This window comes from Calidris pugnax, unplaced genomic scaffold, assembly GCF_001431845.1.
Source record: "Calidris pugnax isolate Ruff unplaced genomic scaffold, ASM143184v1 scaffold140, whole genome shotgun sequence".
Lineage (NCBI taxonomy): Eukaryota > Metazoa > Chordata > Aves > Charadriiformes > Scolopacidae > Calidris > Calidris pugnax.
Genome location: NW_015090896.1, coordinates 1,294,496 through 1,318,819, shown reverse-complemented (window position 1 = coordinate 1,318,819; position 24,324 = coordinate 1,294,496). Strand labels below are relative to the sequence as shown.

At 42.0% G+C, this 24,324-nt stretch overlaps 2 protein-coding genes across 2 annotated transcripts in view; both read right to left on the bottom strand.

The window, feature by feature from the left end:
• LOC106891668 (fibrocystin-like) overlaps window positions 1–4,658 on the bottom strand; it is a gene marked incomplete at its 3' end in the record, with an annotated part of 118,113 nt that extends 113,455 nt beyond the window's left edge. Inside the window, exons 1-4 of the mRNA XM_014948378.1 lie at window positions 4,431–4,658; window positions 2,163–2,268; window positions 1,396–1,674; window positions 778–806 (exon numbers count right to left, since the gene is read on the bottom strand). Of these exons, the coding sequence (XP_014803864.1) occupies window positions 778–806; window positions 1,396–1,674; window positions 2,163–2,268; window positions 4,431–4,595 (579 nt within the window). The remainder of the gene's footprint in view (window positions 1–777; window positions 807–1,395; window positions 1,675–2,162; window positions 2,269–4,430) is intronic.
• A 1,004-nt stretch (window positions 4,659–5,662) lies between these two features.
• Window positions 5,663–23,971, bottom strand: LOC106891670 (fibrocystin-like). Its single transcript, XM_014948381.1, has 18 exons — window positions 23,896–23,971; window positions 21,508–21,582; window positions 20,219–20,283; window positions 19,542–19,581; window positions 18,915–18,985; window positions 16,770–16,871; window positions 16,292–16,387; window positions 15,102–15,237; window positions 14,113–14,227; window positions 13,015–13,290; window positions 12,113–12,202; window positions 11,585–11,678; window positions 10,773–10,915; window positions 9,715–9,845; window positions 8,523–8,707; window positions 7,993–8,131; window positions 6,623–6,777; window positions 5,663–6,152 (listed from the first exon to the last, which is right to left on the bottom strand). Exons 6-18 carry the CDS (start codon window positions 16,810–16,812, stop codon window positions 5,959–5,961), a joined length of 1,797 nt encoding a protein of 598 aa, XP_014803867.1. The 5' UTR covers window positions 16,813–16,871; window positions 18,915–18,985; window positions 19,542–19,581; window positions 20,219–20,283; window positions 21,508–21,582; window positions 23,896–23,971; the 3' UTR covers window positions 5,663–5,958.
• Window positions 23,972–24,324: the final 353 nt, after the last annotated feature.

Genomic DNA, 24,324 nt, shown 5'->3' with positions numbered 1-24,324 from the left:
TGCTTTCTTTTTAATGAGTGACAGATCACTGTAATTGGGAGAAGAACTGGATTGTCAGTGAAGGAAATGAGAAGCAAGGCCCAAGCACTAAAACTTCCCATTGCTGGCTTTTTCCTTTTAGGGTGTTTTTAATGAATTAAAGCCGTGAGTATCAGCCTTCTGTACTACATGACCCTCCCCCTGGAGAGGAGGAGAAAAAAAAAAAAGAGGAAAGAAAAGGGTTAGAATATCTTTCTTGCTAAACATAAAGAAAAGAGGTGGCCATAACTCTTGCTTTTCAGCTCCTACATTAACCCAAGACCATCCCATGGCTCATCCACACAGAGGTTCACAGACCATAATTCCCTCCCTCTGCTGCTCCAAGGCAGCCAAGCACGACACAGTCAGTTGTCCAAGCCACATGGCTAAACTAGCTTCATGCTGCACCTAGGCCAGTACTCCTGCACTCAGTGACGTTTGTTACCATGAAATCAAAGCACCTCAGTAATGAAAACAGGAGATTTGCAGACAAAATCTGGATAACTTTTACTGTCAGAGTAGGCCTGGGTCATATTTTTTCTGCTTGAAAACAAGTCATACAGGGAGACCATTGGTCCTTGCTGCACAACCCACATATGTCAAGAGCATTCTTCACAGTTCTCATTGGGTTGGGGAGATTCTTATCTCTCCCAAAGAAAGAAATGGTGGCTTTTTACAGCATTTGGTTTGGCTTAGCTACAGTTGGCCAGGTGTCTTGCTGGGACTTCCAGGCAGAGTCTTCTCATCTGTGTCACATACAGGACAGATGAGTTGCAATGATCCTTTGGCTAAAAAAAAAAAAAAGACATTTTGCTTAAAAATTACAGCTGTTTGCTCTAGTTATCAGCACTGCAGAGTTTTAGGACTATGTATGGCTGGACTGACAGACTGCTCAGGCAGGGGACAGACAGACTGCTCAGGCAGGAACTTTATTAATGCAGTGTTTACGTGTATGTGTTCATATGGCTATATTACAAACCAACTGAGCTTTTATGATGATTTTCATATGTGATGTAAATTAGGCCAGGTTAATTCAAATATTACAAAGCTATGTGTCAAATGGATATGGGAAGATGAGCCATGAAACACTAACATCCATCTAGTTTGCTGGAACAAATATAACTGCACTCGAACTTACTATTCCCAAACAAAACTAGTTGGGAAACTGGTTACCTCTACAGTCTGTCACTCTTTAAGAAACCTGCCCCAATGCTTTGGGGTACAATGTGTCCAGTCATGTTATGTCTTTTTCATCAGGTGAAGACATTTACCAAGGTAAAAGGTAAGGCAAAATTACAGAAGAACCAAAAAACACCATGAAAAGCAAGAAGTAGAAAGCAGATGTCCCCTTAGAGCCAGTCTGGTATTCAGACTTACCAATCTCTGAAGCTGTAGGAGGTTCGATAGCTACCAGTTTTGGTTCAACTCTTAGGAAGATGCCTTCTCCTGTGCTGGCATTGAGTGCAAAGCCATAAGGTCTCACCAGTAGTGTCACATGGTAGCATCCAACTGGCAGCCTCTCCATCTGGCAAACCACTTGGGTTTGATTCAATGTTATGACGTGGCAGTTCGTGTTGTTCACCTCTACCCGCAGAGCTGCTTTCTCCTCAATGAAGCCAGCTCCCCTGATAACTACCGTGGCCTGGGACCCATCATCTAAAGAAATATAATCAACAAGATCATTCTTGAATTTTGGTGTAGCGATACCCAAGATTTACCTTCAACCAACAGTTAAAAGGTTTTCCCATATTCATCAGGACATCCTAAAAAGTACAACATCAATGATCTCTCAATGTCCCTCAGACATAATGTCTATTCCTGCCTGACCCTGTTCATCTGTTACTGGTTTTATAAATTTTTTGTTAAAAGTAACTTGAACCAAGAGCCACCTTTGGCTTTAAACACCAGCGTTGTCACTGTTTATCTCACCTTTATGCCTCTACCATCTTCTTGTCAATGCAAAAACATGTCTGGGCTACTTATTTTAAGACTGGTGCTGATCAGAATTGTCCCACTACCAAGTGCAGTTTCCATAAAAATCAGAAATTTCAAAACAACATGCACACAAAATCATCAGCATCTGACAGATCTTTTTTCACTGAGCAGCATTTCGGCCACTTCATTCAGACACAAAGCCCCGTTACCTGATGAATACTCCACATCACTGACTGAGGGTGTCAGTTCCTGGCTGAACTGGAAAGAGCACGAACCAGAACAGTTTGCAAGGACATCATTCACCGCCACCACCACCTGGAGACAGAGAAGAAGGTTATCCTAAACCTGGGAAGGGAACAGAGGTGTTTTCTAGAGTCACATTCACCTCGTATACCTGCAGAGTGATATCAGTAGCCACATTGAGTTACCAAGAGCGTTCCATGCCAGCACAGAGCACTGACAGACAGCTGTTTATCCTGCTGCAGCCTCATTACAAATTTAATTGCAAAGCTTGTTAGGGCTCAGTCTTAGGCAAAACAGTGCACAGCTTTGGAAGCTGTATCACCAGCCTTTCACAGAATCACAGAATCACAGAATTGTAGTGGTTGGAAGGGACCTCAGAGATCATCGAGTCCAACCACAAAAAAAAAAACAAACAAAAAAAAACCAAAAAAACCACACACACCAAACAAACAACACCAGCTCCCACCACCTAAACACACAACAACCTCCAACCAAAAAACCATCACCCACCCACACAGCACCCCACCACAAACCAGTAATCTTGGGCACTAGAGCATGCCCTGAAGAACCATGTCTACACGTTTCTTAAATACCTCCAGGGATGGTGACTCCACCACCTCCCTGGGCAGCCCATTCCAATGCTGGATAACCCTTTCAGTAAAGAAATGTTTCCTAATATCCAACCTGAACTTCCCCTGGCGCAACTTGAAGCCGTTACCCCTTGTCCTATCATCTGTAACTTGGGAGAAGAGACCGACCCCCGTCTCTCTACAGCCTCCTTTCAGGTACTTGTACAGAGCGATAAGGTCTCCCCTCAGTCTCCTCTTCCCCAGACTGAACAACCCCAGTTCCCTCAGCCTCTCCTCGTAAGACTTGTGCTCCAGACCCCTCACCAGCTTCGTTGCCCTTCTCTGGACCCGCTCTTGGTGTCTGCAGGATCCTATCTCCCGTGTTGCCTGGACCTCCAGCTCCTCCCAACTCCTGTTCTTCTAGGCACCCACTGAAGACCCTGCTTGCCGTATACCCCAGTTCTTCCCATCCTGCCTTGGGAACAAGCTTATTATGTTTAAAGCAACCTGCTAACTAATTAGAATGAATCTCAGAATGTGTCTTTTCAGCATGCAGCCTTCAATTATTTTTTTCCCTTGTTGTTCACACTGAAACAAGAAAGCTGGGCTGTGTGACCTTGATATCTAGCAAGAGATATCTCATCTGAGATCCCGATATCTCAGAAGAGAGTCAGGTGGCAAAGCATAGGGCGTAAGAGAGCCCCTCTTCATCTGTCTCACGGGTATTAAGGGTGTTTCAGGAGGGTACACCAATGTCTGCAAAAAGTGGAAGCAGAGTGTCTCCAAAAAAGCTAAAGGAGCACAGAGTTGTAAAATACTCTGCTTGAATAGAAACAATAATTAGAGGAACATTTTTACCCTGTCATCTAGCAGCAACCCGAAATAAAGCTTCAAAAATCAAGAAGAAATCTGACTGCTGCTGCTTTTCTTGTTTCATTCAGTCTATTTGAAGGTATGTCTGCACCACAGATGGCAAAGATATCATAGGTGGCTCAGCCACTGGAAATGAGGTAGTCTCCATATTGGGGAACAGACTTGCCAGAAAAACAGGATGACCTAGCCCCAGATTCTGCACAGCTGGTCTTTGAGCACATCCAGCATCACCTTGTTATTGCTACAGTGCCCATCAGTCTTCACTGACAGCAAAGCCAGCAAAGTGCACTGCTCTACAACACATTTGTCCATCCAGCTGACTCATTCAGCCAGGAAGCCCTCCTTGCTCCCTTTTCACACACGAAGAATTGAGATTCACAGAGGCTGATGGACTTGCTTACTTCACAGACTAGTACCACAGCCACCATCTCATTTATTTTGCTCATCAGTATATCAGCTGGAACGCTGCAGATGAATAAATTGTCATCTCCAAGTTTGGTGGCAAACACTGTAGGACCCAGCAAGGATGGAAGTCCAGAGAGTATATAAGCCCTTGGCCAGCCTCAAAAGATATAAATCATCTTCTGTCACCCATGATGACCATTCTGACCACCTGCAATAGCTCTTGGAGGAAAGTCCTGCTCCACAAACTAGGGAGTAGAATCTGACCGGTTTATGGCAAAGGATGAAGCTGTAGGATTTGGTGATTGAGGTAGGTAACTGAAAACCTGTGAGACTCCTGGATCTACACAACCCAGACAAATCAATAGGAAACATGACAGCACATCTCACCTGTGTTTTATTGTTGAAGGTCGCAAGCATGTCCCCAAATATCGGCCCAATAAACACACCTCCATCATAGACCACACGACTAGAAACAGTTGGCTTCAGACCAGCGAGGTTTTCAGCAGAGACCTGGTAAAGAACAAAGAATTTAAGTTTCTCCCCCTTTTCCATCCCATGTTTTTAAATTGAAACTATTCTCCCAGAGTTCATAGAAGGTCTTTACAATACAACAAATAGCTCCTGGAAACCTCTTCTCAAGCTTCTTCAGTAACTCCTATATCCAGGTTTAAATTTTCATTACCTATGGCTTCAGAGCACCTCCCTGTTTCTGTCCTCATCTTGCAGCCAAGAAACTGAGGCAAAGAGATTGAGGAACCACATTTGCAAATAAACTTCTAATACTCAGTAATAATATCATTTGGAATTAGGCGTGGGAAGAGATTTGAATGTCTGCTTCTCAAAGATATGATTCTGGTTGAACAAGGGCCTGTGCTACAGCTGAAGGTGCAGCACAAGCTTTTTTCACTGTCCAGGTCACGAGGTCTTGAGCATGAAAACTCATTCCTTCATCAAAGATGATTTTACACTTTTAGAAGCTGGATCTACAAAGAAATAGTTTTTCTTTTTGAGCAAGGAAGCAGCTCAGTCTGAGTCCTTATTCAAAAACGACTGATCTACATGAAGCAAAACTTAAACAATAAATCTTGGGATGGGAGACTGTGAACTGAACCTTCGTCTGAGACTTATGACAACCATATATGAATCCATACTCTCAGAGAATAGCTCTCAGAAAAAGACCTTCTTGGCCCAGAAATGATGCCACAAATCTGCATTGAGCTTAAGTTATTCATTGAAATATAAATGTGATTATAATATCTTTCACTTCAGTATAGCAATTCTCTTTATTCTGCAGAACTGAAATGAAGCACAGAAATTACATTCTAGCCTCCTTATTTTGAAGCACAGACTCTGAAACTGTAATTTCCCCTCCTGTAACTGCAATTGCTTTTTTAATCATCTAATCTGGAATTTGCTTCAGCTGCGATTCCTAATAGGAAGACACTTAGTTTAAGGTCCCACAGATGTCTGCATAAAAATAAATCGTCTGAGACTTATGACAACCATATATGAACCCATACAGAATAGCTCTCAGAAAAAGACCTCCTTGGCCCAGAAATGATGCCACAAATCTGCATTGAGCTTAAGTTATTCATTGAAATATAAATGTGATTATAATATCTTTCACTTCAGTATAGCAATTCTCTTTATTCTGCAGAACTGAAATGAAGCACAGAAATTACATTCTAGCCTCCTTATTTTGAAGCACAGACTCTGAAACTGTAATTTCCCCTCCTGTAACTGCAATTGCTTTTTTAATCATCTAATCTGGAATTTGCTTCAGCTGCGATTCCTAATAGGAAGACACTTAGTTTAAGGTCCCACAGATGTCTGCATAAAAATAAATGCTGGGAGAACAAATCAGCCAAGGCCAAAGATATTGAATGGACTTCAAAGTGGATATTAGTAAAAGAAATTACAGTACATTAATAACATTGGGTAAGTCCCCAGTTTTTGTTTTCCAAGTCAGTGTCCAGATCTTTTCATAGCAAGAGTTTGAGTCTTTGGTCACGATGAAGTCACTGGTGTTGAAGTATGGGGCTGTAGAGTGATCTACATTGTCTTGCAAAAGCTTGTGGAGGTGGTGGGAGGACGCGTGCACTGAAACACCTGAAAAAGACAGAAAAAAAAAAGTAGATATCCTCATCCCTAGGAGTGTGTGTCTACCTGCACCTAGAAAAGAAAGATGTTTCATTATTAGTGTGAGTCTGTTGTGGTTCAAACATCTAGTTGCAAAAAAAAAAAAACAGTAAAAGGAAATTTACTGGGTCCCAAATGTCAAAAGATCTGCACTATTTAATAGCTTAGAAAACCGCAAAACTTGTCTCCAGTTGTAACCATTAGAAATTTTGTCTAAGTAATACTTGCTATTATGTGCAATCTACAGTTTTGGGAGACATGAAATTTCAGTGTACAAGTCTTCTTCCTTCAAAATAGAAAGGTTGGAAACTTCCTAGATAAGAGGGGCAGAGAGAGGGAGTCAGCGTGTATCTCAAGCATTTCCAAGGCTCTATATTGTCTCTTCTTCACTTGGCTCATGGCAAAGGAAATGCAGGACCTGTACTTGCATCTTCTCTTACCTGATATCACTATATTGGCCAAGTGGATGGAGAAGGTCCCTCCAATAGGTGGGGATGACTTTTGCAGTCTCTGAATGGTGAGGCTGACTCTCACATCCTCCGTGGAGACATAGAGGTGGCCATACTCCTTAGAGCCCTCCCCAAGCAAAGCACCTCTGTGTGACAGAGAGGGTTCAGATGAAGCCATTAGCAGTCAAGACCCCCACTTCTGACACCCCCATGTCTCCAGCAGCAGAGGGATACCTATGGAACACTCTTGAGGGACGTATGGAGAACACGTTCAGAGTTCAAAATGATCTGAGTACTCCCAAATTAAACCTACACGATGTAGGCAATGCACAAAACAGAAAAAAATGGAAAAAAAATCTATTTATTTAAGGTAGAAGAAACAGTTCATACAACACCAAGCACAAGCAAGTCCTGCCCCTGTACTGGTGTTTTTAAAGGACCAACTCAATGTAGCCTGGGCAGCAGCTACAACATGGCAAAAAGCTTTCCTGCTTCATCCTGTAACCTCTTCGAGTCTGTTAAAATATTAATTCCCCTGAATTTCAGTAATATTTCACATTAAAGTTTACCCAATTTCTAAAACTTAAAATATTTTCTCCCTTAGCACTAAAATTCTCCTTTTTCAAAGGAGAGACTCTCTGTGATACAATGATGCCACCATGTGGTTAAGTGTCTGGATGGCAGCTAAAGACCCAGAGCTCAGCAGCAGCTGCTTCTATTTTTCAATAATCCAAAACCAAAAGGACCACCGAGCCTTCTCATTGGGCGTACAGCTGGTACAGCAGATTTTTACCTAATAACCCTGAACCGACTGCAGAAAGCTGTATTAGAACACAGCACAGCACGTGCTCAGTTCGGAGAAAGAGCCAGGTGTGTTTTGAAGGTATCCAAAGACAGAGATCAGCCCACCGATTTTTAAACCATGCACTGATTTCTGTCTTCCAGTCTTCCTGGCTTCAGTGTCAAAAAGTAGTTTCTCTTACATCTTCTTCTGTAAGGTGGAGAAGCCAGTGTCAAGCACCGTTTTTTTTCCTTTCCTTGTGAGAGGTACTGTGATCAATCCGTCTCTTAATCTGTTTTTGTCTTTTTGTTTGTTTTTTATAAACTGAAGAGATTGATCTTCTTAAGGCAAGAAGAACATCTCCAAGGCATTGTCACGTCAGTCTTTTCCTTTGTGCCGAATAGGATTATGAAATGCCTAGGGGAGAAGACTCCAACAGAAGCACGGTGATTTCCAAGCTGCAGTCTTATCCTCCACTGCCTCTAATGTCCTGTCTTAGACAACAACCTGCTCCAGACACATCAGAGTGACCTACAAGACACGTTACTGAGTACTGAGAAAATCTACTCACTGTCCCTACCTTAGAGAGAGAAGGGGCAGACTTGCACCACAACCAGGCGCCATCCAGGACACGTTGTAAGTAGGAGAAGACCCCACCACAGACACCTCTTCAACTACCCTCCCACCTGGCCAAGGTGGTTTGGGATCTCTCTGAGAAACTGAAAGAAAAAGAGCACAAGCATTTATTAGAACAAGGAGAACAGCTGTTACTATACCTAGATTATTTTCATTTCATCACTGGAAACATATCTTCTTGGGATTTTTTTTATTTTTTTAATTTTTTTTTGTCTGGACAAGACCATTCAAGAGTTACATTTGTAGAAACATGTTTTCAAATAAACCAATAATATCGTTATTTGGCGATTCCTTCATGATGGTTTTCATAAAAAAAAACAAAAACATTAAAAAACCCAAATTATTTCTGTGCCTGCTGTGAAATGCCCTTCCTCTTCAAAAAAGGTTCAACCAGTCCTATCTTTAAAGATTTTAATGGAATATTCTGGTAAGATGGTAACATTAACAGAAAAGAAAAAAAAAAAAGCAGATTACCAGTCACAGCTCTGTCTGCGATGATGATTTCATCAAGATAAAATGACCCGGGTGTTTTCTTTTGCAGCACAGGGCTCTGCAAGTCTATCTGATGCACAAACACCGGGGAATTTTCAGGGAGATCCTGGAGAAGCGTGGAGTGATTCACACACCTTTTCCAAAGGTCAGTGCAGGTGAACATCCAGCTGGAAGACACCAAGGTTGTACAATCTCTCTTTTTTTTGCTGTGAGGTAGCTGCAATAAGTGTCTTTTGAAGTCACTTGTTTTGAAGTGCTTTGTGAAGCTTCCAGGTAACATCAGGTGCTGCTGTTATTGCCATTATTGTTACTCATACACAAGACACTTGCTCAGTGGCTTGTGATCACTCTCTACATGTCTCTGTCCTCCTCTGTGTCAGAGAGGGGGATGTGGGAGTGACTACCTCTGCTCTATTTTTGGCAAAAACTCTGCCAGAGCATCAGTGACCTCAGCAGGGGCCAATCCAGAGTTCAGGCCCTTTAGGAATATCAGATGATTCCTCAGAGCTCCCAGTTCTCTCCACCATGTAGTAATATAATCTCACCCCCCTCTGCCCTTTCCAGGCATGCACACACACCCATCACACAACCTTAGAGATACCCAAGTTGCCAACTTCACTTCCTGAAGTTCTTCACAGATTCCTGATTTTTCATCTGCCTGCCCCTAACTGTATTTCTAACTGCAAAGGTTTTCCACCCATGTATTTTAAATGAAATATAGAAAATCAAAGACTATGCCAGCTTTCAAAACTTTGTGTACCAATGATCTCATAAGTTTCCTGGGAAAAAGAAAAATTCAGTTCTTCTATCTCACTGCAGAAAATCCACTGACTGTTGACAAAGAAACCATGAAACCAACGTCCTTGGAAACCTTCTGTGTGATTACCAGAGACAGAACAAACTCTCCATCCGTGCATTAGTACAGTGAGATGGTGCATGTAATAACAAACATTTATTGCAGATTTACAGAAACAAACTTGCACATTTACTCAACAAGTCCTTAAATAGAATGGAAGTGTGTTGCAGGAAAGGCTTTGCAGGGCCAGAGGAAGTGTCAGCTTGGCCCAACTGACAATTTGTTCTATACAAATAAGAACCTACTTCTCCCAGTTTTCCTGGTACACCTTCTTACCATGAAAAGTGACATCTTTGGAAACTGTAAGAATCTGAATACCTTTTAGAGTCAGTTTTATTGAAATCCCACAGGCAGGTGATGTTCCTCTTCACTGAACTTAAAGAGACATTGGTGTAGGACACTGAGATGTGAAGGATATTGCTCATGTGCCCTTTGTGGGCAAAACACACCTGCAAAAATGGGGGGGAAATAATCACAGATCAAACCAGATGTAATTTATATGTAATGTCTGTAGAAGATATTATATTCTGTTTCAATCCCAGTTTGACATTAGTAGGGAACATGTTGTTTAAGGTCAGCCATAAAACCCACCACTTAAGGCCAAATTGTCTGGAATAGCACCTATAGAAGACAGAGCATGGCATCCAGATGACCTGTGTGCCACCACATAGCATCAAACTGACCCCCTCAGCTTCAGTGATGTTCTGGAGCAAAACATAGCTGGGACATACCAATGAGGATTTCAAGTATCTGGGAGGAAAGAAAGGAGACTGGAGGAGTTGGTTTGATTTGCAAGGTTTGGGAGTGGTGTCGGGTGAGGAAATGGGACTGGAAGAGGTCTGTGAAAGGGAAATGAAAGGAGTCTGGAAGGACCACAGGAAGCTTTGGGGATAAATCTTTCCCTTTCAAGCCCCTCTGACCTCTTTCCTTACAACACCCAATTATTTTCCACTCCCAGGTGGCAAAAAAAGAGATGACAGTTGAAATCAAGACCTTATTCCTATTAAAAGTAGCTGAAGAAGATGAGCAGGAAAGTGAGCTAAAGCAGACCCCCAGATAGCAAGGGTTTTTTTTACTTTTGGCAAGAAGTGGTCATCCCTGCATCTTCCATTTTTCCACAACACCATCTCAGCTTTTCCTTTCCCTCTACAAGGGTTGTATCCCCTGGAGCAGATAGCAGCCAGTTGTGTTAAACAGGGATCTCAAACTACCCACCCAATCAATAAAAGACACTCTGCTCTGTCCACAAGCATAGTCCAAAGACATGAACTTTTGTGGGTCTAGAAATGTAAACAGATCAGCTGATTTTATAAAGCTGATTGTGCTCTGAGTATTCACCTCCCAGCGCAACCTACTCATCGAGAGCAGCCACTTACATGTGTGTATTCAGTAAGATCATATCTTGGTAGAGTTGATGGGGAAGTTCTCACCAGCTGGCTTGGTCCGTGAACGCTGAACCTCCCACAGAAAGGCTCTGTACCACTGACAATGTGTCCAGTGGTAATGAAGCCCTTCATATCTGACAGATTAAAAAAAAAAAAAAAAGAACAAGAAGGGATGAGAGGTTTGAAAGTTATTCAGAAGACACCAGTATGGTCAAGAGATTCATGAAAACACAGGAAGTGGGTATCCAAAATTTGTCAAACTGTTCTACTCTTAGGTAATCTGCTCAGATTCAGTCAGTTAGAGCACAGATGTTTCCACTGTTTCACTTTCAGTCATCAATAAACACTGGAAGCGAAGACCTCCAGAGTCAGAATCAGCTGTTTCCACAGCCTGAGCTGCAGCTGTGGGCTACACTGGAGTTGCTTCCCCAGGAGACATATTGAAACAAGAATAATTTCACATGCCCCAAAACTTGCATTTTTTTGTCTCTACTTCTAACGTTTCTAACAACCAAAACATATCCCCAGTTTTGATAAGCCTGCTGCAATATGGCTGAGTCATGCAGCATATCACAGAAAGAATATTTCATTATTACATTGGTCATCTTGGGTTTAATATTAGTTCCATAAACTCCCCCCATTGGAATACATACAAATAATGAATTGATGAGAAACAAATATATGTACTCGAACTCATTAAAAGTGTAAATTTACTATCATTAAAAGTTTAAAGTACATTTACTTCATAAAAGGAAATCAGCTCTCACAGTAAACAATGCTTATTTGTCACAGCAGATCACTACCTTCTTTCTCAAAGCCATCGCGGAAAAGGATTTTAGCAGAAGTTGGCTCAGTTTCACATCCTATTGAAAGAAGTTCCTCTATTGCTGTTTGAACCTTTAAAAAAAATTAAGAAAGTGAAAAGCAGTCATAGTACAACAGTGTCTGGATCATTAGAGCAGAGAGCTTCAACACACAAGTCATCGCTGCATTTTCCATCAGCTAGGGAGCAGAATTATCTCTTTGCTTTGGCTATTGCCTGAAACAAAAGCCATATACTACACATTTGATCTTACAGGGGAAGTCCAAGGGTCTGGTGTCTGAAGATACCACATACTTCATTGCAGACATGACTGGCCAAGATCAGATGCTGTGATATGCTTAGAATATACCTGACACTCAGCTCCCCAAAAAAATCCCACCCAAAAACCCACCCCTACATCATATAACATTTCTCTCAGTTTCTGGGCCAAACACCTAACTTCTGTCAAGTACCAGAGCTCCATCACACCCCAGCAGAGGACCGGGTGACTGCATTTAACGATGCCTACCTGGAGAGCTGTAGCATTTGTGGGGATCATTCTGCAAGATACGTTATTCCAGGAGATACTGAAACACCCTGTACCAGACACAGTCAACATCTGGCAAGCAAAGAAATACAATAAATAAATGAAAACAGATACAAACTGCATGAGATGCACAGACCTCAAACCTGGTATCTTCTACTGGGGAGGATTTTATGGCCAGCATTTTGCCTTTTTAAGCCTCTATAAATGAAGAGGCCCTTCAGCTACTCTTAACCTGCTTTTGTCATCCGTGGTCTCTCCTGACACAAGCCTTGGGCTCCTTTTCTTAGATTAACAGGAGCACACGGGGTACATGACCTGTGCAGACACACCAGCACCCACAAACGGTCCCTAAAGCTCCTGACCAGCAGCTCTGAGGTTTAACCACCAGGACAAGCTTCCCTCACGGCTGAGCACTTCATCAAGCTGAAAGTTTCTATCATCCAATTGCAATACAGGGTTGACCAGATAAAACACACTGTGAGGGTGCTGTTAACTAAAGTGGGGGGGAAGAAAAACTATTACAAGCTTTTATTAATTAACACTAGGTAACAAGGTGAAACATTAATGAGCGAGATAAAACCAGAGGGGACTTAGCATTGCTTACACTTTAACATATGGAGCACATTATAGAATCATATATAGAATTAATTGTTGAGTATTGCATTATAATGCATTTACATATATCCACCAATGAGTGTAAAAAAACATGAGCACCTTCAACTCATGATGCTATTTCACATCAACTATCTCAGTGGGTTGAAAACCAGGTGAGAACACACTTTCATGTCTAGCACCAACAAGACCTGTACAATTAGATTTTCTACCATCAGTGTCAACTGATTCAGGGCTAGTCCAGCTCTCAGGGCCAAGCACACAGCACTAACCAGCACTTCTGGAAGACGCAAGGAGTGAGCCCGAATTTCGTGTCTCTCGATGTAGTAGTTGTTCACCACGTGGGGATTCAGCCAGGTGTTATGTATCTGGACTCCAACCCTCATCCCGTTGCTGGGTGCCTCTCCATGGTGCAGCGCTTCCAGGTAGTACCTCGAGCCAGCAGTTAGCTCAAATTTCTGGGATTTTGGCTGCCACTGCTCGCTCCAGCTCTTCACCCAGTTCTCAGACCACTCCGAATTGCCGGCAGGGAGAGAAGCTATTCTCACCTGTGTCCAGACCAACCAAGTCAATCAGTTACAAAGACATTCTTCCAGCCCCAAAAGACACTTTGTCCAATACCACAACTTCAAAAAAATCCCAGGCTTGCACTTATAACTGATAGCAGTGGGTTGATGGTTGACACACTCCTTCCTGTTATACAGAAAAAAGCCATAATCTCAAAGACTTTTGGTTTAGCATTCAAAATAATAAAGAAGATAATTCTTATGGCTGACCCTAACCCTAATAACTGTTCTCCATGCAACTTTTCGTGGACGATTTCAGTTCTATATCCCATGCCCCCCAAATACAAAAGAATTATGCCAACAGATTTGTGAAGTATAATATGTTACCCTTAGCAAGACCAGTAATGTTAGGGTTTTTTTTTTAAATAAATAAGAAGTCCTTTACATTTCTTTTAGCCATCTTCAGTTACTTGGTTTAAGAATAACCCAGAGAAATAGATCACCTTTATTTTTAGTATCATCTCAGCTTTACAAAGGGAAGAACCAACGTTTTCAGAGGGCAAAATTTCAACCAGCAATAAAAGGAGGTGAACCAAGGAACCTTCCGGTCCCCTTGCACAGACTGTTAGTGATAGTGATCTTCTGGAAAGGACAGAGTCTGGTCACAAGACTGACTTTTTCATGAGCTATATAGCTGATAAGGCCAATGTAAAATATCAAATATAATCACAAGATTTCACTCCGCAACAGATTCATAGTAAGAGCCAATAATCCAATTCACACTGGGGAAATTCCCACTTGTCATGACCTTAATTAAAACCATTTCCTATCCTGATCTCATTTTTTCTCTGCCAAGAGTAATACCTTATGTTCTGGATCTTGGGACAAACTTAGGTAGAGAGATGCCTGACCATCTGCCTGAATCCAGAAGGTGTAATTGTTGGTCTGAGGAGCCACAAAAAATCCACGAAGCCTGGAGCTAAGCAGAAGTAGAACATCCGTAATATACAAGAGTTACTTGAAAAAAAAAAAAACAAAACAAACAGCCCCACACCCCACTTTCACATGTACACTGAGCAAGAAGGAAAGCCTGTGAAACCAAGTTATAGCAAAAAAAACCAAACTTAGGGTTTTCAAAACTGAAGGAACCTCAAAATGAACCGTTTTCACATTAAATGTCATTTATGCTTCACAGAAGGTTTCAAAAAGGAAAAAAAAACAACCAACCAAACAAAAAACAGCTCCGTAAAAATAAGTATGGCTTTGGGGATACTGTTCTAGGTCACCTTTTGTTGGTCAAGCAAAGTCTTAACCCTGAACAGGCAGGAAAAGGCTCAAAAATCACATGCAAGATCAACTCAGGAAAACAGAGAAATGATAGAAAAATGAAAACATTCATGCATATTACACAGCTTTTCAAGGGCGTATCTGAAGAGTCAATGGGCATCAACATGGTTCAGGTATTTTATCAGTGTGGATTAAATCACTTTCTTTCCATTAACTCGACCCATGCTGCAGCTGCCAACATCAGCTGAGGATCTGGCCAGAGCTCCAGCCCAGGACAAGCTCAAACTGGAGCTCCTTCTACCTCTGCAACAATTAATTTCATGGTATTTCAGCACATATAGGCCAGGTAGAGCAGAAATACCAAGCAAAAGAAAAAGGAGGAAAAATAAAGCACTTCACTGCATATTTTGAGCTTCAAAAGGACCTCAGAGCAGAGGGTTTGCTTTGATTTCTAGGAGCTGTGCAGCAAGGCTCTGCTATAAAGAGCTGTCAGGTGTTATTTCTACACCTTACAATGCTAAAGGTGATTGCCGTTGCTTCATCTCTTTTTTAACATCACTGAGTACCTGAAGGTCTTCTTTGCCCCAGACAGAAATCTTACTGGGGAACTGGCATTAGGTACAAACTGCCATCTATATCCAGGACCTGCTTCTGTCAGATCAGAGGCATCATCCCAGACTTCAAAGAGAAGCCCTCTGTTTCCTAGAAAGTTAAAATGAAAGCCTTCTCAGTAGCAGCCAACAAAAATCCCAGAGCACCTGCTAGAATCAGTGGTGGTATAAGGAGGAAAGCCAAAAGAGAAAATTTTAATAATGAATTGGCTCTGTTTGTGGGTCTTTTTTGCAGTCCAAGGCAGAACACAGATCTCACTTTAGGGAATTTGTTCTAACTTGAAATCCTCCACTGGAAGGAATGGAAATTTGCAGAGAGCAAAGTTTCCATCCAAGCTCACATCTGCTATTGCAAGAAAAGGTGCTGAGATCACCCACAGTCAAAATGAGATAAGCTATGCTTCCTCTAAATATCATCCATACTTCTTTCCCCTTCCTTCTCCAGAGCCCTACACACATCTTCCTCCCACCATCACCCATTGCCAAATGGTGGGCTGAACTTTCCATCTTGCCTCTCTTTGCTATAGAATCATAGAATAGTTTGGGGGGGAAGGGACATTTAAAGGCCATCTAGTCCACCCCCCTGCCATGAGCAGGGACATCTTCAACTAGATCAGGTTGCTCAGAGTCACGTCCAACCTGAACTTGAATGTTTCCAAGGATGGAGCATTGAACACCTCTCTGGGCAACCTGGGCCAGGGTTTCACCACCCTCATTGTTAAAAGTGTCTTCTTTCTCTCTAGTCCTCATTGTTAAAAGTGTCTTCTTTCTCTCTAATCTGAATCTTCTCTTTTAGTTTAAAACCATTACCCCTGTCCTATCACTACAGGACCTGTTAAAATATCTGTCCCCATCTTTCTTATAAGCCCCAGTTAGGGACTGGAAGGGGCTATAATATCTCCCTGAAGCCTTCTCCAGGCTGAACAACCCCAAGTCTCACAGCCTGTCCTCATGGCAAAGGTGCTCCAGACCTTGGATAATATCCATGGCCCTCCTTTTTATCAAACCTAAGAGAAACTGGCTTGATATTGAAGCAGACCAAGTTTTGGGAAACGCCATTTATTGACTACATTCATCACCAAACAATTTCTGCCCTCCATCTGTGCTTTTGCTCATTTGGACCTTCAGTTATTTCAATGCCATACCTGGCTGGGGGGCACCAAACCTCCTGCCCTTGCCAACAGGCTCAATTGTGCATCTGATTTGCTGGGGAGAGACGTGCTTGACTTTACAGGGGACACCTGGAAGCAGCAAAAGAAGACAAACGTGCTGTGTGAGACTTGGAAAACATGGCTGAGCCGCAGCATGAAACCATCTTGTTTCCAAAAAGGGTCAACACTTTGCTGAAAAAGTGTACTGTCAAGCAAGCAAAACAGTCCATGCCCACAGTCAGAATAACTGGACCTTCCTGATGGTGAGTCCTACAATTCCGGTACTTGTATCCATCAACATCAGGTGGGTTTTGTGGTCAGGGCCATTACTACTGTATTTAAAAAAGAAAACAGGTGGGTTTTGTGGTCAGGGCCATTACTACTGTATTTAGAAAAAATTAAATTTAAAATAATAATCAAAAAAACCACAACCAAAAAAAAACCCCAACATTTAACACATTTTTACTCTTACCTGCAACAGTGACCTGCACTGGCTCCTCAAAGAAATCCCCCATGACAGTGAGGTCTGTGCCTCCCCCGAGACTCCCACCAGCTGGGAACACAGAGGCTATTTCTACAGAGGAAGGAAAAGGGGAGATCTGAAAAAAGCCATTGGAAACGTTAATCCCAGCCCTATTTCTGTCCAAGCCAGCAGTGCACTTGCACTGTTTCCAGCCAGAGCAGGCTCCTGTGAATGAAATGGGAATCCCCCTGATCCTTCACGGGGGGGTTGGCAGCCGCTGGGATTACACCAGGAATGAACAACACGGATAACTCGACCTCATGGCAGGAGAAATACTGTACAGCTTGCACTGTCACTGAGCAGTGGCTGCATCTGTCATGCTCAGGTTGCAAACCAGTATGTTCTGTGCTATGGAGCAGACCTGTGAAAAAGAGGGTGGAATTAAAACTGTTTTAATCCTTTCGACCTTGTCTGACTCGCTTCTTGATTTAGACTGTAAGTTTAAATGTTACTGCACTTTCCAATTGTCCCTTAGGCTTCAGGGACTAATGGAGGGAGCTGAACATCTGACACCTGAATTTTCACATCACGACTACAAGAATCTTCCATGATTTTACCTCTGTTATAGTCATGCCCTTCCACACCGGAAACCCAGTTTTCTCTTTGAGGACATTTACTCACTTTGCACTCCAATGTCCTAGCTTAACCACACAACTGTATTTGTATAGTTATAAAAAAAAGACTCATAAAAATACGAGGGACGTTTACCCAGATATGCATGTTTTTCTTAATTTATCTGCTATTTAAACAATACTTTACAATATTGGCTGTTCTCAAGTGCAGTACTGTTTACTGGAGAGATCTGGTGGACCTTGTTTATGCTGTTGCTCTGCCAATAGCCAGATCCATTCAGGGTTATTTCATTTTACCATGCTTTTATTTGTAAATAAAATTTGACATAAAATTACCCTCCTTTACAAAGTGACTTGAATGTATAGGTGAAACAAGCTGTATGCTATAAACAATATACAAAAAGCAGGCATGTATTGGCTGTGTTCTAAAAAACCAAACACCCAACTTTTGTTTTCTCTCGAACCAAGCTTCTCGGATACAGCCCATAAGGAACCAGTGCATTCTTTAGATTAATTTCAGCAACTTAACGACAGAACCTTGCTGGGGACCTGTGCAGGTGAAACAAAGGGCCTTTTGGATTTATCCAGCCTCTGACTAAGGTCAAAGACTGCCCAGAGCTTTGCAGTCTCTCATCCCCTACTTCTGCTTTGGCTATTGGTCACCAGCCTCTGACTAAGGTCAAAGACTGCCCAGTGCTTTGCAGTCTCTCATCCCCTACTTCTTCTTTGGCTATTGGTCACAGAGTCTTGTTGAATCTTGGATGCTATTTGCCCATGACCATAATGTTGAGTGGGTGCTCAGGATTTCATTGTCTTCTCTATACAATACAGCTGGAAATGTCACATGGAGGTTATTATTGTTCATATACCTTAATTCTCTTTTTTTATAACTACTGGTGCCATTCACCATTTATCCAGAACTCAACCAGAACCTCATTTATCAGAATTAATTTATCCAGAACCTGCCATTCACCATTTGTTCAGAACTCAATCCTTGGAGTAGCTGAATATCATCTCCTCCTTGTAGCTGATGTGGGATCTATCTCCTCTTATGGTCTGCATTTCTAAGATCTCAACCTTACCAAATGCAGTGGGATTTAAGGGGGAAAGGCTTCTCTGGATGCAACATCTCAAGCCTACAGCTGATCTGACAATAAAAGGAACAACGATAGAGCAACAACACTCCAAACCCTGCCATACTGCTGTTCTCTGGCTGGCTGTCTCAGGTTAGGATGTCTAAATTGGAGTTCAAACATACCCCTATCTGAGAGGAGCAGTAACTCACTGGGGATGTAGGATGTAGCCCGTGGCAGCACATCCATAGCACATAAATCTGCTCCTCCTGAAATTTTTAATCTGCAGCTTTTTGTGTGGCCAAGCCCATACCAGGGGAGTGGCACACTCAAAATGAGGGCACAACAGGATTACATCTTTGGGAAAAGCAGCAATAAGAAGTCTTTTCTTAGACCATGTGGGGACTACCAAGAGACAGTGCAGGCAGTGAGGCTGATCCATGCAATACCTGAATGCGTTTGATACAAGAAAAGCTCCTGTTTGGCACTGATGAGCCAAGCACCTTTGTGTACTGCTGACCTGCAAGAGAGAGAAAATGCCTCAGAGATCCTCAGCCATTTAAGTTAAAGTGGACCTTCTTTTGGCAGAGCTGGACATTTGCACTCCAGAGGAGCAGTGGAACATTTCTACAAGGACCAGCACATTGAGGCATTGATTTAAGAGACTCCATGACACGGTTGAATCTTTTTATTAGAAGTACTGCCCCATTGTAAAGTATGGTTTTGACACTGCAAAAACCCATTCTCACCCCTTTTATAGCTAAATTATTTCCCATTTGGACGAAGAGTTAAAAATGAGCCGAAAGGATTCTATTCAGCTCGGTTTAACAGATGACTTATACTTTGGGCACTGAAGCTAAAGTATTAAAACCCCAAAGTGGAGATGCTTTGGGGCAGGAACATTCTCCCTTTTCATTCCCAATCTGATGATCATCTTCTCAAGATAACAAAACCTCATCTCTAAGCAACGTAACATAAAATTCAGTAAAAACATCACACACTTATCCTGAACTCAAATGCAGCTGTGTCTCCATGGGAAACCACAGAAAAAGAGAGAAAAAGAGTCTTTTACTCACTTTCCTTTGTTATACACCGAGAAGCTAACATTGTGGGACCCTGTAGGAGAGAAAAGTAATAAGATTTACGGCAGAAGTGTGGGGGGTTCCATAAAAAGTGCATCCTACCAAACCTTGTCCAGGTGCCCTGGTCTGATTCTCCTCCCCCATACAACAGTATAACTGTGCTGATTTCAGCAGTGTGTGCAGGAATTGAGCTGGATATCTGCTTAGGGAGCTTAGAACCTTACATCACGGGTAAACACTGCACTGCAGCTACCTACAGTTATGTATCTGAACCTGCAAGCTGAATCTCAAGTACAGGATTTGTTTGGCTAAGCTTTGTGTCATCTTAGACCCTCCTGTGGATCCTATCTGACCTCACTTAGCATGCTACTAAGGTGTAGAACTCCTTCAAGACCTCCATTATCTCTGACACCTGACTGAAGAGATCCCAGATATCCCAAGATATCTTATCAGTGGCTATATGAGAGCTAGATATTAACTTTTATTTTATATATTTAACTCAGATCATCTTTCCCAAGCAGGAAGCTTACTGCTCAGACAAAGCCCTGGAAAGAAATCAGAAGATTTTTCAGAGTTCTTGGAAGTAAGGAAAAATGAAATGGATCCAGCCTGCTACCAGAGAGACTGTGAATAGATGGGAGCACCCATGATTTTCCCCCTTTTTCACCAACCTATGTGGTTCCCTTCTACCCGGCACTTCAGGGTCCCCAGTCCATCTTCTGCCTGAATAGGGTAGCTGTGAAGAGAAAAGGCTTTGCTGAGCCTTGGGTGCAAGAAGAATCATCTAATCAAGAAAAGATGTGGACTTACACAACTAGGTTAGTCACGCTTGGCTACCTTTAGAAACAAGAGAAAGAGGTGAGATGGGAGAGGAACAACCCATCTCCCCACCAGTGATCAGGAGTTCAGCAGCTTTAGAGGATGTCTCCCAGCAGCACACAGCACTCCAGCTTGACCCCTTCAGAAGGGGTCAAGAAGCTAATTTAGAAGCTAACCTTGTTAGTGACCTTCAGAACCACCATTTGAAATAAAAGCTGAGGGGAGAAAATTCTGGGTGCACGGTGAGGGTGAATAAGAGAACAAAAGTGTTTCCACTCTACCTATTCCTCAGCATGTCCCCAGTCAGTAAGAAGGAGCAGGTAACAATTAAACCAGATATGCTGGCATTACACCAACCTTCTGGAGCCATGGAACGAAGCAAGTCCCATCATCAACTCACATTTATATACAGGTTCCCCTGCTGGGAGCCATGGAGAAATTATACCATGTGATAACAGGGCCCTCTGAGGACCCCAGGAGTCATAGCACTGAATTCTGTGGGAGTAGGTCTTTCCCTTTGTTCCCTGTAAAAGCAGCCTCCCATTTCCAGGGCTCACAGGCACGGTGAGAAGTGCATCGTTCATAAAAGAAATACTGCTGCCAAATCTGTGGGTTTTTTTCTGTAATTCAACAAGGTACAAGCGCCAGCAGTCTAAAGGGTCCCCTGCAATTTACAGGAGACCAGGATACATTAATACCAATAAATGAACTGTGTCAGGACCCAGGCACTGGAGCCTATCTGCAATGTGAAATTTTTAGAGCTTTCCTTGCCCAATTTGGGCCCAGGTTAGCTGGGCCTTATTTCAAATTAGTTTCATTATACGACTGAAGACATTGCATTGATCAGGGTCAACAGGCAGTTTGGAAATGGCTATGTTGTTTTGGAGTCTAAAGAGCTGAACAGAACAGATATGACCAGGGCATAGCATATAATCTCTGGGGCTGCCTGGTTATGGCTAGAACCACTGAGAGAAAGTATCCTGCCCCCATCCCTGTCACAGACCATATGGTCAACTCCCCAAGATCCCTCTCCATCTTAAGGCAAAAAAAAAAGCTTCCTCAAAAGCCAAGAAATTGTTTTGTGCACAAGCTGTGCAGAGCCCTTGCACTCAGACAAACCAAAGGTGAATCAAGAACTGACATCCTTCCAGCTTGCCTGTCAGCAAAAGAGCAGAGACTGGTCCATCCATCTCCTTCTGCCACAAGGACAGCTGGCCTAGGCAAAAAAAAAACAAAAAAACAGGGAAGATGAGATACAACACAATAAAATGTCACAAATGAAATTCTGAGCCTGTTAAAATCAGCAGCCAATATTTTCAAATGGGACAGGAATTTCCCCTCACTCGTGTCTAGCATTAATTAACCTCCTAGAAAACTGGAAACCCCTAGTCTCTAATGTCTTCATCTGCCAAGTGTATTCCCCTAATGCTGCGGGAACTACACCTCTATAAAGACTGTGGTAGGACCATCTTCAAGACACTGGTGTTAGTTCTGAATGACCAGATACCTCCTCCCTGTAGGGAAGGGCTGGTCTGAGCCCCAAAAGGACTTTACCCACCCTTACCTTCCAGAAGCAGCATGAGTGCAGCATCATGCTCATACAACCACACTGCTTCAAGATGCAGCTCAGTCATTTCTTTATTTCACTGAGGAAAAACACTACAAAAAACCTCTCCTAGAAATCACCCAAGCATTATAGCAAATTCAACTATCCCCACCTTAAAGCACTGATATGGTATGGGACAACTTCCACTGGAGAGAAGAATCAGTTTGGAGCAATAAATTCACAGTAATTAGCATAATAAGCTAAGGTTGGCAATGATTCTTTGAAAATTAACAGGCAATGAAGGAAAATATGCAATTAAAACCTGCATTGCAAACACTTTGCTATGACCCATGCTTCAGAGTGTAGTTTCGTGAGGTTTATTAAGAGTTTGCTTTTATTAATACAGCTTGCTGATGTCAGAGATGCCTTTCCCTTTAAGGATTAATAGAAAAAAGTTCAATGCTGCAAAATGTTTGGTTCAGCATTGCTGGACCATTGCATCCCATAAAAACCATGGAAAAGGGTGCAGAACACACTTGGAAGTATAAAAATGGTTCTCTTTTTTGCTTCAAATCTTGAATCAGTGCAACTGAGTGACAGATTGCTCTGGTCAAGTCCAAGTCTCTACCTGGTATGTGTTTACTAACACACAAAAAAAGACAAATTATTCATGTGAATCTATGATGTGAATCTGCCTGATATGTTATGATTTTGAGGCCATTTCCTTTCTGGCTACCAGGAGGTTAAGCTGTAAATGAGTAATCTAACAAGAGAGCATGCAGGCAGCTCCAGCCTGCAGTCAGACAGACCAGCCATTCTTCACACAGATCAAAGGTTTTGCAGTTCCACTAGAGACAGGTACCTAACAAGAGAGCATGCAGGCAGCTCCAGCCCGCAGTCAGACAGAACAGCCATTCTTCACACAGATCAAAGGTTTGAAGTTCCACTAGAGACAGGTAAAACAATAATTAATATCAAACAAAAGATGTTAATGTGCATCCAGTGAGCAAAAATGTGGGGGTGATAAATGGGTGCAGCTGCTATGGCAGGAATCCTCACTGGACTTTCATTCATGCTAGCAGAGAATTTAGTTACTTAGTAAGGGATGAGAAGTAGTTAAAAAGCATCCAGTGGTCAAATATCTGCTGCAAGCAAAACTTCTAACTGAGAATAAACACCTTCCCTGGCTCCTGATCCAGAAATGATCCTTAAAATGCCAGCACAGTAACTACAGCTTGAGAGTTTATCCTTAAAATACCCATCTTGGCTTAGCTCTTTCCTGGCATTGACACAAGGGCAAGGAAATCATAACTCAGCAGTATCTGAGAATACTTCTATACATATGGGAATACATATAATAGATGGCAGGTCAACATTCATGCTCATTTTGGATTCACTGTGCTTAAAGTTCTGCTGGTCTGAAGTAAATATTTAAAATCAACCTGCTTTGCTCTGTTGCATGTAACCATTAGAGCAGCAGAAAATAAAAATCAAACCTGGTTTGAGAACAAGGAAGTGACCAGAGAGGGTTTAAAGCAGTGAACAACAAAGCTTTTTGTCTCAAAATACTTGTGCTTTGTCTTCTGACTCACCAGAGCATCTGTTTCAAACGAATAGTTTTTCTAAAAATGCAAATGGAAGGGAAAATTTATTTAACTTTTAGATTCTGACATTATTTTAATTAGTTAAATTTTAATTTGCTAGACAAAATAAAATCTACAGCAACCAGACGCAATTACAGTACAATTCACACTGAGCTGTGATTGACTGTGCTGCCAGTAAACAAACCAACTAGCTTAATGGACCAGTCGCAATTAGATTAACAAAGTTTGCTGGAGCCCAACTCATGAGCTGCAATAAACCACAAAGGAAGTAAATGGCAATTCTGGGCCAACTGGTTGCAATTTATTGCTGTCAAGGAGGCTGTTGGAAGAAATACCAGTTTACAGGGACTGGGTTAGATAGCAGCCTATATATAATTACCCATCAATATAATTCACATTGAAGTCCAAGGTCTCATATCTTTCAGCAATTGTCTTCCCATAGATCTCTATTAAATTTCCTGTTTCAAAGGAAGTAGAAGAGAGCCTTTTAAAAGCAGAGAATTTATATTTGCAGATTTTGTGAGCTGAATGAAAGAAATTCTTGATCTTTGCAAACTTTGTAAGGGGTGCCCAGTTGGCTGCACTGACGTCTGCTCTCATCTTCTACCTTAGTTCAAAATGACTGTGCCAGTTTGAGGTAAAACAGAACCAACTTCTGTTCAGTATTTTTACTTCTTAATTAGACCTCTTCTCGCTCTCTGAAATGAACAGCATATTGTGGAGAAACTGTTCGCTTTTAGAGTGGTAAGTTTGTACTTCATGTATCTATTTCATTATTTTCATTTAATTTTATTAATAATATTTCATT